The sequence below is a fragment of the Peromyscus leucopus genome, chromosome 10 (assembly GCF_004664715.2).
Source record: "Peromyscus leucopus breed LL Stock chromosome 10, UCI_PerLeu_2.1, whole genome shotgun sequence".
Lineage (NCBI taxonomy): Eukaryota > Metazoa > Chordata > Mammalia > Rodentia > Cricetidae > Peromyscus > Peromyscus leucopus.
Window position 1 is genome coordinate 77,306,374 of NC_051071.1, and position 14,998 is coordinate 77,321,371.

Below are 14,998 nucleotides of genomic sequence, written 5' to 3' on the forward strand. Positions count from 1 at the left end.
ACACTGATCTCCTCCCAAAGCCCCTCTCCTAATCTCAGAACTGAGAAGTTTAGAATTTCAGCATAAATTTGGGGTAACATAAATACATTCAGTCTAGTACAAGCTGATTATAAGGCAGATGTACAAAAAAAGTTATAACCCTTCGCAAAAATCATTAGTATTATTTATGAATTTGAAAATGAGTGTCAGATGTTGTTAGAAAAGTCAAATTTTGGATGCCCATAGTTGTTTTGAATATTTTTATTTTGTGTGTCTTTGTGGCTGGGTACCGTGTGCAGTGACTGTGGAGGCAAGAAGAGGGCTCCTCTGAAGATGGGGTTCCAGTCAGTTGTGAGACACCATGTGGTAGTGGGAGCTGAACCTTGTCCTTCCTCTGCAAGAGCAACGTGCGCTCTTAACCACTGAGCCATCTTACCAGCCCCCACAGCTGTTTTGAACATTCTTGTACCATACATTTATTCAGTTGAATGTTCCTTATTGGCTTTTTTAATATTATACTTAGTGTTTTTTTTTTCCCACAGACACGAAGCCATTATCATCTCAGGAACTGAAATGGCCAAACAAATCCAAAAAGAAATACAGCAAGGTGTGGAATCATGGATTGCTCTTGGGAACAGGAGACCCCACCTCAGTATCATTTTAGTGGGAGATAACCCAGCAAGCCACACCTATGTCCGGAATAAGATAAAAGCTGCTTCCGCTGTAGGTGGGTATGTGTGTGAGCTATAACTGTTATTAAATGTTTCTGTTATCACAAAAAGTTACACAATCATGATTGATAATTATCAAGTAAGCACCATTCAAATAGCATGGCCTATTGTTATTATTAGAAATTATTCAATTACCCATGCTTATATGAATGTCTTACTGTGTTCAGGTTTCTTATAGAATTATTTCAGTGTGATTTCCTATTTTATGGATTAGGTAATAGGATTCTTCACTTTTAAAGAACTTTGCATATTGCATCTGCTTTAACTGAATCATAAACTTCCCTGATTTCTTGTCTCCCTTGGTTTCTTTAAGGCTACTCAGAGGGCTTTTCACAAATCAGTGCAAGCTGTCTTCTGGAGTAGTAGCCAAGTGATGCCTAGGAATCAGGAGAGAATCCCTGTACTGACTGAGAAACCCCTCCTCCGGTGACTAGAACACTGACTCTGTCGAAGGGTTTTCCTTCCAGTGGGAGGATCATAGGAGCCCAGAGACACACTGGGGGAGACAAAGAATATTCCAATGATCTTCTCTGCCTGGCTTTCTTCCAGGTATCTGCAGCGAGCTCATTCTAAAGCCCCAGAGCATTTCTCAGGAGGAACTTTTGGATATCACTGATCAGCTGAACATGGACCCAAGAGTCAGTGGTATATTAGTTCAGCTACCACTTCCAGGTACATGATGCTCTTTTGTGTATTTGGCTGGGCAGGAGAAAAGGCACATCATGGCATTGGAGGCAATTTATAAAACACATTTAGAAGAGGACTGGCTGTTATCTTAGTACTGTAGTAATAGCTGACAGTTTCTTGAGGATTTACACATAGGAGATGAAAAGCTATGAGTAGAAAACTTAGGTGTGGGCAAGACATATGTCTCTGTTCAGCCGGCACAGCCACAGCTGATTGCAAGCTGAAGGCAGGTGGTGCTCCTAACACACATTGGGGAAAATTAGCAATTTTTCTGTGTCTCTTAACAATTTTTGTTCAGGTACTAAAAAACTAATCTTATTGTGGTTTGTAAATACATAGTGACATAAAAACTAGTGTGACTAGTATTTATCCACCATATTATCTTTTAAAACATTGGACAGAAGAATTAAAGTATCTATTTTTTTGTTGGTTTGTTTTATTTTTTTAAATAAAACCATGTCAAGAGTAGTTTGCATAGTGATCAGTGGCTCGATGTGCAACTGATGTGGAGCAAAGCACCTTTTCAAGGGCATGATGAACTGATTGGCCAAATTCCTTCCTAAGTAGTTTATCTTTTATATGTACATTCAACATCGTGGATATTGATGAGAGTTCCTTAATGTGAAGTTTGAGCAGGTGTTCCTTCCTTTGGGATTCTGTCTTGCTTTTCAGCATGCCCTGTCCCTTATTTCTCCCTGACCCCCACTCAGTTCTCCACTTCACAGGATGCAGTGTTAACATTCCAGCAGGTTAGCATGCCCCCATTTACATGCAGGTTGAATCCTCTTGGAGTGACTTAATATTCTTGTGTATGTCAGGGTTTTACAGCTTAGTTCTTACCATTGCTTCATGCAGGCAGAGGGGTCTCCTGCCTCTCCCTGCTGTTTACTGTTTTTTCTGATCCACTCACAGGTATTACACTACATTGTCATCTCTTGTTTATTTACCTTTCATATTTATAGGCTAACCCTCTTGGTCTCTTCTATACTTGTATAATGTCATGTGGGTGTAAGTCTGGGATACATGAGAGGACACACATTATGTCTGTATTTGAACTGAATAAGAAATATTCAATTCCCAATCAGGTCTTTGAAAGAAATACATAGTGGGCCAATGATAACATGCTTGACTGTTATGTGACTCATATTTCTTGGATGTGATGCCCCAAGCAAAGCAAAAATAGTGAGAAAATATCAAATTTAAAAACTGATCCATAGTAAAGAAGTCATTAGAAATCATCAACTTTTTTACTGGATGAAGAGACATTATAGAATGAGAGAAATGGTTGTGAACCATACAAATAATAATAATAATACATTAATATTCAAAATACAGTCATCTTAATACAACTAAACTGCTGTGGGATGTTCTGTATGTCCTGTGGGAGCCCATTCTTGGGTTCCTCATGACTTTCTTTACCCAGCAGGTTCGCATAGAGGATGATTAGGACCACGGGCCTGAGTGCAGGTGTCTGAGATGGTCTGCACTTGGCTGTGCTGGGAGATGGTCTGTATGTCAAGTTGCTCTGATTGTTCAATAAATAAAACCTGATTGGCCGTGGCTAGGCAGGAAGTATAGGTGGGATTAACAGAGACGAGAAATAAAAGAACAGGAATGCAGAAGGACTCACTGCCAGCCACCACCCTGACAAGCAGAATGAAAAGATACTGGTAAGCCATGAGCCACGTGTGGCAAGGTATAGATTTGTGGAAATGGATTAATTTAAGCTATAAGAACAGTTAGCAAGAAGCCTGCCACGGCCATACAGTTTGTAACCAATAGAAGTCTCTGTGTTTACTTGGTTGAGTCTGAGCAGCTGTGGGACTGGCAGGTGACAAAGATTTGTCCTGACTATGGGCAAGGCAGGAAAACTCTAGCTACACTAAACAGCAAGAAAACAACCTCCATAAGTGCTTTTAAAGGATCTGCATGTGAAATAAACCACACAGAGAGACAAATATTGAATTATACCACTAATATGTGGGATTAAAACATGTCAAACATGGCCAAGCCTAGTGTACTTGGCATTTGGAGGCAGGAGGGTCAGGACTCTTTGGCTACATAGTGAGTTCAAGGCCAGCCCAGGCTACATGAGACCATGCCATAAACACAGAAAAAAACAAGCAAGCATGTCAATCTCACAGAAACGTACCATAGAATGGTGTGGTTACAGGGGTGGAGGACTGGGGAGTGTCTTTGAAGTCCTGGACAAAGAATTTAATACTCTGGTTAGATATGACCAGTAGCTTCTAGAGACCTATTGTACAAAATCATGAGATAGTTATAACATATTGCCACAAAAGCAGATTTACATATTCTTACCACACAAAAGGAAATACATGATATGTTGATTGATTTAGCCATTACATGAAATATGCACGTGGCAGATCATATTACATATCACAAAATCACATATAACTTCCATAATTAAAATTTTATAAAGTTATTTTCCAAACCATTCTATTTCCTTCCTCAGAGTTTCTAAGTACATTCTATTTAGTTTGTCCTAACAAAAGCAAAGTTGTATCTACATGTTGCCTTTGTGACCAATGTTTACTTGGTGACTTTGTTACTAATGGCCACTAGATGGCACTGGTTATCTGTCTGTACTACAGCCAAAAAAACGCTTGCTGAGTAAGAAACAGGTAAGAGGGACCCCAGCAAATGTGAGGATGGTCTGAGAGAAGGTACTTTTCTATATGCAAAGCCAATAATATGTACACAAGATACCAGTGGTCAGCATCCACTGGACTAAGGTCTCTGTTATATGACGATTTTCTATTTACTAATTCAGTTTGAATCCTCACAGTCATCCTGTGGGTGTAGAGCTGTAGTGATGGGTATTTGCTGAGAAGAACATGGAGGTCGAGTCCCTTCCTTCTGAGTAACCGAGTCTGGATCCAGGCAGACTGATCCCTCATGCTAATATTTTAACCATAGTTGATACATTTTCAGGGTATCAATATAAGCTAGTGGATAATGTAAATGTTTGAAGTGTATGCATTCATGTTATACCTTTTAATATGTGGAGAGACATGATGTTGGAAGAGGTGGGTTTTATAAGAAAATTGTCTGGACTTGAGTCTTGGCCCTGCCATTCACTGGTCACCTCTTTGTCTCAGTGTCTCCATCTGGTAAGTGAAGAAAATGCTGCCTGCTTCATAAAGAATTTTTGGCATTAAATAAACTAATCAGCATAAAGGAGGACTTGCACGGGATGTTAATTTTAAATTCTGATTCATTTTGTGAGGAGAAGTCAATCTGATGTTGTTTGTCTTTTAGATTGAGGTTTTCAGAAAAGACACCAAAGGAATAATAGGTACAGGAACCAGGATGAAATTGAAAACAGGTTGGAACAGGAGTTGGGTTAATAGATTATTTGTGTAATAGGTAAATATAGGTTATTGTCAAGGTGATAGCTTTTGTCTTTTGGTGACAGATTTGGACATACTTAAGTTATGATGAAAATAGAGAATTCACTGAAATTTGGGTATTTGGGGGTTGAAATCAAGACTGTATCATAAGAGGGCTGGCTCTGTTGGTTAAGTGCTGTGCAAATTTGACAATCTAAGTTTGGGTCCCTGGTTCCTATGTAAAAGGCTGAGCATGACAGTGCTTGCCTATAACCCTAGCACTGGGGAGGCAGAGGCAGGAGCACCCATGAGGCTTGCTCACTAGCTTATCTTGCCATATCTGCATGCTCCTATTCATTGAGAATATAGTCCAAAAGGTGAGGAGGAGAGTGACAGGGCAAGACACCTAATGTCACCTCTGGCTTCCACACACATGAACACATACACATGTGTATAATACACACACACACACACACACACACACACACACACACACACACACTACACTAAAATGAGTATCAACAGCTCACATCCGGGAATCATAGAATCAGATAAAGCTAAGATTCAAAAGCATCATAGGATTTTCCCAGACATCCTGAGCAGTCTCCTTGCTGTAGGAGATGGAAGCTGTGGGTGCATGGAGAAAGAGATATATCCCTACATGGCCTAGAGTAGTGGTTCTGAACCCCATGGGTCATAAAAGACCATCAGAAAACATAGATATTTACATTATGATTCACACAGTAGCAAAATTAGTTATGAAGTAGCAATGAAAATAATTTTATGGTTGGGGGATCTCCACAACATGAGGAACTGTATTAAAGGGTCACAGTGTTAGGAAGGTTGAGAACTACCAGCCTAAAGGATCCCACCCACTTCATTTCCAACCTTTACAAGACCCAAATTGGGGGTTGGAGTGGCTCAGTGAGGTTAGACTCACTTCACATTCCTCTTCTGTCCCTTCACCTCTCAATGATAAAATAGTTTTTGGATGATGGCCTAGTAGACACCTGATGAGTATTATCTGCCTTGATTTTTTATTTTTATGTAGAATCCAAAGAAAAGTTATTGAGACTACAGTTAAACCGTGAGGGCAAATATTTATGCTGTTAGAATGTAAGTTCGATAGACAGAATTTTGTCTGTTGATTCACCTAGTATCCTAACTCCCCATTGGACACATTGTTGCGGAATATAATTGTAACTGGCCAAAGATGTGTTACATTTGTTTGTGCTGTGGAATGTTACTGTAACTGTGTAAAGGTGTGTTACATTTGTTTCTGTTGCCTTTGTTAATGACGGAAAGATGTGTTACATTTGTTTTACCTCCCTAAGGCACCGGATTGGTCTAATAAGCTGACCGCCTAATAGCTAGGCAGGAGAGGGGTAGGCGGGGCTGGTGGGCAGAGAGAATGAGTAGGAGGAGAAATCTAGGCAAAGGAGGGAAAAGAGAACCAGGGAGAAAGAGAGGGACACACCCGGGGTCAGAAGCCAGGCAGCTGCCAGCCAGCCAGACAGGAGAAGCAGTGAGAGTAAGATGTACAGAAGGAAAGGAAGGTAAAAAGTCCTGGGGCAAAAGGTAGATGAAGAGAAACAGGTTAAGTTATAAGAGCTAGCGGGGCAAGCATAAGATAAGGCTGAGCATTCATTACTAATAAGAAGTCTCTGTGTCATGATTCGGGAGCTCGGTGGGAGCCCCAAAGAAAAAGTCTGGTATATCACATGGAACACATTCAAATATTAGTCGAGAGAATATATGAATGAATTTTCAAAACTCTTACATACATGCTAAGGATGTGAAATTTATTCCATTAACATAAAACTTTGCCTGGAATTTTTTTATTTTTTTTCAAGGCTTGAAAGAAATATTTCACCTTAAAGTTTATATTAGATAATATGGTAGTGCCAAGTGTTAAAAAGTATAAACACATCTCTCAATATATTTCAGAATCTAATGAAAGCCATACAGGATTAAGATTGCAGTGAGTTTACAAGTCGGTTTGGGGAAATGGAAATACTATTGAGTTTTCCAGCTCATGAGCAGAGTATAACTTTGTCACCTGTCAGCAATCTTTTGTATCCTTATTACAGGAGTTGTTCTCAAATTTAGAAAAATTTATTCCTAAGAATTTTGCTGTTTACAGGGTATTATAAATAGTAACTTAAAAATCATTTTGTCTTCTGATGCCCGTGGCTTGTGTGCAGAAATACCCCTGGTCTTCGTGTATGGACTCTGTGCTGTGTGTTCTCGCTGAACTGACCTTGATCGTCCTTGTCATTATCTTCCAACTTCTCTAGAGGGCCAGAAGAGACAACTGTGCCACTCATGAGCAGTTTTGCCAATTCCTTTGTGACTTCTCTGTCTCTTTCCTCTTCCCTATCGTATTAAACTAGGACCTGAACCAAAGCGTAGATAGAAATGGGGAGAGTGGACACATTTGTCTTCGGATCTTCAGGGGCAAGGATCAGTATTTTCCTACTAAATCTGCTGGCTGAGGGTTTTGGAAAATGCCTGTACCAGACTGACAACTCCAAAGAGATTTCTCCTTTGGCCTGCCGCAGCTGTAACCCTGTTTCCTTGCCAACCCTCTCACCTTTTCATGTGTTTGCTTTTTCTTTATGTTGTTAGGGCTTAGTCAGAGGTTTTTTAGCAGAATTTGTGCACCACATTTGGGTAGCCTCTGTGGCTTCCTGTCTTACCCCATTTAATCTATAGTGTCCACATTTTTAACAGAAACCAATTAGTGGAAACATCTTGTGGTGGAGAAAAGTGGACTCAAATCCCTTAAGTCTGCACGCATATTGAGGCAAAGACTTCTACCTACTTGTTGCCTCATTTCCTTGGGATTGTTCAGTTCCCCACAATTCACCAGTCCAGCCACTGTATCTGTCAGTAGCCTATGCTCTACATGCAGCCGATCACAGCTATCACTCAAGAGCATTTTGGTTTACTATTTTGATGGCAAGAAAAGAATGACACTTTTATGTCTCTTGCAGCTTATATATCTATAGATCCCCAGTTTTCATTTGGTGGGCTTTCCCATAAATGTAAATTTTAAAGGAGACCAACTACATTTACTTTTCAGACCATGTGGATGAAAGAACAATATGCAATGGAATCACCCCAGAAAAAGATGTAGATGGATTTCATATTATCAATATTGGAAGACTGTGCCTTGATCAGCATTCTCTGATACCTGCCACTGCCGGTGCTGTTTGGGAAATAATAAAAAGAACAGGTTGGTAACTTGGGTCTCTGGGAAACGGGTACCAGAGGCAGGTGAGCTCTGGGGCCTTGCTTGGGTAGAGCTACCTCTGTCTACAAGTGACTGAAATGATAAGCATACAACTAAAGTCTATAAGAAATGCTATACATTTGTGAATGTCACAGGACAAGACAGAATAAAAGAAAATGAAGAACATGCGCCATGTGATAGGCAACTGCAGTTGTAGCTTGTAGTGAATGAACCTTCCAAATGTGGCCATGTCTTCCTACTTTTGAATTATGTTGATGACAGTCTTTCCAAAGTGTACAATATTTTCTTATTTAGATAATGTGTTAATCTTACAAGAACCATGTCTATTGACCGTAATTTTTTAATAAAAGCATGTAGACTTCTACTGTGTTGGACACATTCTGCCCTCATCAGCAGGTGGGTACATTCATGAAGCTCTGTGGCTTTGCATGTTGGTGGCTTCCCTGCCCCCACCACGGTCACTTCTCTTTTGGAAACATCTTTTCCTTTCTAATCTGCTGATCTCTTAACTGATGGACAGACTCTCCAAGAGAAAGCAGATTCTAGAATCACACACTTGCCTGTCAGTTCTTGGATAGGCCTCAGTTTCAATTTCTTCATTTTTCCTGTGAAGAAATGGCACCCCAACAAGGCAGAGAGATGACTTCACTTCTTTCTGAGAAGTAAAGTGTGTGCACCTTCCACTTTACGTTATCCCGTCTCACTAGGAGGCTGATTGCCATTTGTGCTTAATATTGTGGTATGAATTTCTAGTCTAATTAGCAGTTAATATATTTTAAGACTATACACTTCATATGAAACTCAGCATTTAAAATGATTTTAATGGCAACTTGAGAATTTTTGTGGTTTTTTTAAATGAGGACATAATGAGAGAGGAAATGGCAAACCCAAGAAGTGTAAAAAGAAATATTTATAAATAATCCAGCGAGGGCATGCTACAGACAGGGTAGGAAATCCAAATTTAATTAGAAGTTTTTAAATAACATTTCAGTCGGCTTTTCATATGTTTAATTCGCTTCTTCTTGTTAGGCATGCATTTAAACGAACTGTATTTTTTAAGGAATTGAAACATTTGGGAAAAACGTGGTTGTAGCAGGAAGATCCAAGAACGTGGGCATGCCGATCGCCATGCTACTGCACACGGATGGAGAGCATGAGCGCCCTGGAGGTGAGTGACCTGCGGGGCTTCCTGGTTGGAGGGTCCCCCTTATGACTCCTGACGGTGTGACTCTGCACACTTGTGGGTTCGTGCAGCGCATCTCATGGTGTGAAAACCGTGAATTACAAAAAGGAGTTGCCGATGTATTAGTTCTTTCCTACGGCTGTGATAAAACACCATTGTAGCCATACATTTCTCCGGTCCCACCCCACCCCGCTGTCCTGTGTTTCTCCAGTCTTGCCTGGCCTGTGGTCTTGCAGCCGCTTATAAAATAATCACTCAGAGGCTTAATATTAATTGCAAATTATATGGCCTATGGCTCAGGCTTCCTATTAGCTGGCTCTTATAACTTAATCCATCACTATTAATCTATATATCGCCACATGTTCCGTGGCTTTCCCTGCATTCCATTACATGTTGCTCTCTGGATGGCGGTTTGGCGTCTCTCCTTTCACTGTCTCTCTTGGATTTTCCCACCTGGCTCCATCCTGCCCTGTCATAGGCCAATGCAGCTTTATTTAATAGCCAATGAGAGTAACACATATTCACAGCGTACAGAAAGGCATCCCACAACACACCGTGACCTAGGCAACTTGTTGAAGAGCTTATTTGGGGTTTACATTTTCAGAGTTCATGATGATGGGATGGAGGTAGCAGGTAACCAGAGCAGCAGCTGAGAGCTCTGTCTCCAACAGGGAGCAGGAGGTTGAACCACAGTGAGAATGGCAGGATGCTTCTGAAACCTCAAAGCCCACTGACACTCATCTTCCAACAGGGCCGCCCCTCCTGATCATTCCCAACACTTCCACCAGCTGGAGACCAAGTATTCAAATGTACTAGCCTGTCAGGGATAGTCTTATTCAAACCACTACTGCTGAAAATAGGTGACCTTTTTGGTCCTTTTCTTTTGCTTTCTTTCTTCGTTTTTTACTTATAGCTGTAAACACTTTTTTGAAACTCAATAACAATACAGACATTAAGAAAGGATAGAAGTCACTAGACACATAAAAATCATCACTTCAGAAAATTTTCAACAAGTTGCACGTTGAATTGTAGAATGGTTTAGTACACCACAAATCACCTGGTTAGTTCCCTTAACAGGAATGAAGCCTGGGGCTTGGGGCTCAAAGCTGGTTGTCTGGGTTAGACAACTCTGTGTTGCTCAGCAGTAAGAGTGAGACGTCACCTTGGAAGCCCAGTGAGATATGAGAGCGTTTGAGCACACGTACCACATTGTCCAGGCGCCTGCCAGCTCACCACCCTCCTAGGAGCTTGGGGTTTTCAACTGTCTCATAGCTGGGTGTTGAGCAGATCCACACGGAGGGCTGGTGACAGGGTAGGAAGGACATTTGGCAAAGGACAAGGGGCGTGAGGTTCACGGCTGTCTGAGCCAGTGCTGTGGCAGGGGACAAAAAGGTGCTCAGACCAAGTTCACGGTTTCAGTAGAAGCAGCGGTTAGTCTGCATATGGGCTACTGATGTTCACCGGGACCTTTACTGACCATCCTTCCTAATTCCTGCATTTTGCCCTATCTTCTATAGAGTGGCACTTCACTGAGTCCTTTAACTACAAAAGAGTGGGCATACTTTGTTAAATGACAGCACATGCACACACTACCATACATAGGCTTACAGAGATTTCTAAAAAAATATTATTAACCATGTTGAATCCCAGTTCCTGAGATCAGTTCTGTTATTTTGTTTGTTTTTTGGCAAGTCATTTTTTTTAAAAGGGTCTTTACTATGATAATATATATGAAAGAATTTTTTTAAAACTCAAAAGTCCTATGGACTTATCTAAAGCAATGCCCAGACATGGTGGCACACATCTTTAGTCTTATCTCTCAGGAAGCAGAAGCAGGCAGATCCCTGTGAGTTCAAGGTCAGCTTGGTCTACATAATGAGTTCTAGGCTAGGCAGAGCTACTTAGTGAGACGCTATCTCAAAACAACAACAAAAGTGATGAATGATGAGGATGGGCATGAGGCGTTTGAATTTTATTTTCTGTTCTAAGAATCTAGTGTAGGAAATACATGTACTTGGATCATAGTAAGTCTGGTTTGATGGTGACTCCAGGCAGTTGTCAGAGCACCCATCTTCCAAGGCATCATTTCTACCTCACTCTTCCCTGCCAGCTCACTCTACACCATCCTCATGGTTGCGGAATACTGGTTCATCCTGGCCTTCGTATAGTACTTTTATGTTAAGCCAGATAAAACCAGCAGAAATTTTACAAGAATATACTGTTTTTCATGGAAAACCTTGATGAAGAGACAAGCAGGCTTTTCTTCGTTTTCACCCTTTAGTTTTCTTGTCTCATCAGTAACATTCTGAGCCCCATGCTTAGATGATCACTTTCTCATAAACTGTCTAGCCAATTTTCAGTCATTCTGGTGAATAGAATTCATTACTATTCCCATTCTACAGATCAAGCTTGTAAGGCTTTTGTGGGCTTTGAGGAAGTGTAAGTCCCAGGACTGGGAGCCAGGGATGAGCATCTGCCGTGGTTAGGAGCACTGATCAGGGTAAAGACTCATTGCTGATCCTGTGACCTCCAACAGCTGATTATCCAGTGTAGATTTTTACTTTTATTGTCAATAAGAAATGTGTAGCATTAATATCTCTCTTACTTAGTTATTGTGAAAATTCAATGAAATAGAAGTTTTAAGAAAGCATCAGTTACAATGTGTTTGCGGGGTTACTGCCTAACACATAGTAGGTTGAGTTACTACATGTAGCCATGACAACTGCTGTTGTTTCAATTACTTTTAAGTCAATGACCTGTAACACACCACTTACATGTGTACAGGGAAATGCTCTGAGGTTAGTGAGGATCTCTCCCTTGACTTTACTTGAAACTTAGTCTCTTTTCCTGTTGAGCTTTATTTTTGCTTTTTAAAATAATATTTAGTGTTTTGTAAGAATTTGAATAAGCTCAGCTTATGAAGGCTTACCATAAAACTCCAACACTACTCGACAACATGCTTTTTTCTTATATGCTTCAGTATGTTACATGCTAATTTATTGTCATATTTCAATTATGAATTATTTATAAACTACCTTAGAAAATCTATCCCCTTTTAATTCAGTTTTAAACTATATAATACTATGCAACAAATATTGCCTTACATATTTTAGCATATGTAGTTATTTATAGATATGTACCTATGTAGTAAAATATCAAAATAAACACAGATTGATGGTAGTGATGATTTTTGAGGAGAGAATTATGGGATTAAAACTGATTACTTTAAAAACATTTCATATTTTGTTCAATAAAATTTCTCCCCTTAATAAATACTAAAAATGGAATACATGTAGAATTGGTTATAATGTTGCTTACAGACCAGGTGGTTAAATTTACCTTTATTCTAGTGTACTTTACTTCCGTTATAATTACTGTATCTAAAAGGTAACAAATTATACTAAAAATGATATTGAAGGTTTGCCACATGGGTGGTGTTTAATTACATACACAATAGGATCATGGTGACATATATTATAATATAATGAACTGTAGCAAGCAGCTCCTGAATGTTTGGAGTCTGTGGGAAGGCTAGGGCTTGAATGTCTTCGCCTGGCAGAGCAGTAATTACATGCTTGTTTGCTAATGGAGATAATGAAGGCGGATTAACTGCAAATTCACATCTAGAGACCTTGCTGTAATGACACAATGTTGAGCATGTAGCTCACACTGTGTATTGTTTTACCAGTGGAGACTCAGAGGCCTAATAATTCATTTTTAATCTCAGAGAAAAAACTGATTTCCCTAAAAGGAAAAGACAGCCATACTGTTATTTAGTTTAATATATGTCTGTTTCCGGCTCACTAAGTTTTGTCATTAAGAGCACAAAGCTTGGATATTTGTAAGAAAAATCTTTTAGTTTACTCAGGACTTGAAACATTCAAGAATGAGAATGTATGTAAATCTCTAAGTGCGAAGACTGCATAACTGCCCACCTCAGCATTGAACAGAAGTGGGGATGGGACCACAGTCTCTGCAGGAGCTTAGGGAGGAGGTGAGCCACCTTAGAGCTCTCAGATGGAGACACGAATTCTCTCCTCCTTGACAGGCTTGGTGGAAGTGAGTGATGAAGGGGACATGGCGTGCAAGGACAGGAATTTATAAACGTTCAGCGAAAAGCAAACGCTCTGCTACTTAGGGCAGCCCAGGCTTGGGTGAAGTGACATTTCAAGATAATAGTAGAAAGTCGCTTCTCGTGAAACTTAGCAATTCCTATGATGTTGAAGGACCATTGTGAACATCATGAGGGTATTCTTTTTATTTCTTATTTTTTCAAATTTAACTTGTTATTGATTCTTTGTGAATTTCACATCATGCATCTCGATCCCACTCATCTCCCTGTCCCTTCTAATCTACCCTCTACCCTTGCAAACATCTCCCCTACCCCTGGATAAAACAAAATAAAATTTAAAGGAAAAGAGGAAAAAAAAGAAAAGAAAAATCTCATGGTGGAAGTTGTAGTGTGAGACAGTGAATCACACAGTCCTTTAGTCCATATGTTGTTATTTGCAAATGTACATTGCATTTAAGGTCTTTGGTCTTTGCTACATCATCAATACTGGATTCTGACTGGGGCTCCTCTTGGATATCCTGTTGCTGTCCTGTGTCAAGAGATCCTGTAACTTTGGGTCTGCAGGACCAGCTCCTTCTTGTGGAGAGCCATCTCTGAGGTCACTGGAGGGAGAAAGCTGGTCCTGCTTCTCACCAGTTGCAGAACTAGGCAGAGTGGTCTCCATACCTTGACTAGGCAACACAATAGAGCTGGTCTTGGTGGTTTAGGTGTGGGCAAGCCAATCCCAAGGACATAAGAGCAGGAGAATGGCCTCACCCCTTGCTGCTTACTACATGGGGTGAGCTAGCCAAGGTAATACTGGAGAGCTCATCCTGGTGTTGAGAATGAAGGAGAGGTGGCGGGCTGACTAATCCAGCAACAGCCCAGACCCAGAACCAGAGCTGTGAGTTGGCGCATCCAATCATCCACCCCATCTAGAGTGTTCGTGTGACTTCTTTATATGTAGCAACAGAAGATACTTCTCTTTCTCTGAGAATGAAAACTAAATACCACTGGCTTTTTAGCACAGTGGCTTCCTCACCCAGCTTTTCCATAAGGAAGGAAGCCTAGGGAAAACACTCTAATAGCTTTAAAAACATTTTTTCCCATCATAATAGCAGAGCACCCTCCCTATCAAGAAATTATAACTATTAATTATCACTAGTAGAATTTAGAATCTAATGTTATTTGTCATTCATTTAGTATCCTCCTGCATACTTTTATTCTCAAGCAGTACTTCTCACCAGAAATGACCAATGAAGTGGCCATGGCATGGGTTACATGCTCTTTATAGGATGTGGTAGCATTATTATGAGTGAAGAAGACTTGGTCTCTCTCCTCTGAAGCCAGTGCTCTTTATCTTCAGATTCATCTTTGGAAGGTGTGTTTTCTCCAAGCACTGGCCACATGGCATCCAACATTTACAGTCTGCCTGACCTCCTACTGTGTTTCAATATCTCCTTCTTTGAGATGTTCTTTCCTTGTTTGTTTGTTTTGTTCTTTGTTTTTTGTTTGTTTGTTTGTTTTTTCATGACAGGGTTTCTGTGTAGCCCTAGCTGTCTAGGAACTCACTCTGTAGACCAGGCTGGCCTTGAACTCAGAAATCCACCTGCCTCTGCTCCCAAGTGCTGGGATTAAAGGCGTGTATCACCACTGCCCAGCTTAAGTGGAAGTCCACATGAGTTTTTATCAACCCACTGTCTTAGTTAGGGTTACTATCCCTGTGATGATAAGTTGTGGAGAAAAGGGGTTTATTTG

General features: G+C 40.4%; 1 protein-coding gene across 2 annotated transcripts in view; it reads left to right on the plus strand.

Moving 5' to 3' along the window:
* Nucleotides 1–14,998, plus strand: part of Mthfd2l (methylenetetrahydrofolate dehydrogenase (NADP+ dependent) 2 like) — a 102,452-nt gene that overhangs the window by 14,288 nt on the left and 73,166 nt on the right. For both annotated transcript variants that reach the window (XM_028881895.2, XM_028881896.2), the window contains exons 2-5: nt 522–706; nt 1,260–1,382; nt 7,836–7,988; nt 9,067–9,174. In XM_028881895.2, coding sequence (XP_028737728.1) covers nt 522–706; nt 1,260–1,382; nt 7,836–7,988; nt 9,067–9,174 — 569 coding nt within the window. The remainder of the gene's footprint in view (nt 1–521; nt 707–1,259; nt 1,383–7,835; nt 7,989–9,066; nt 9,175–14,998) is intronic.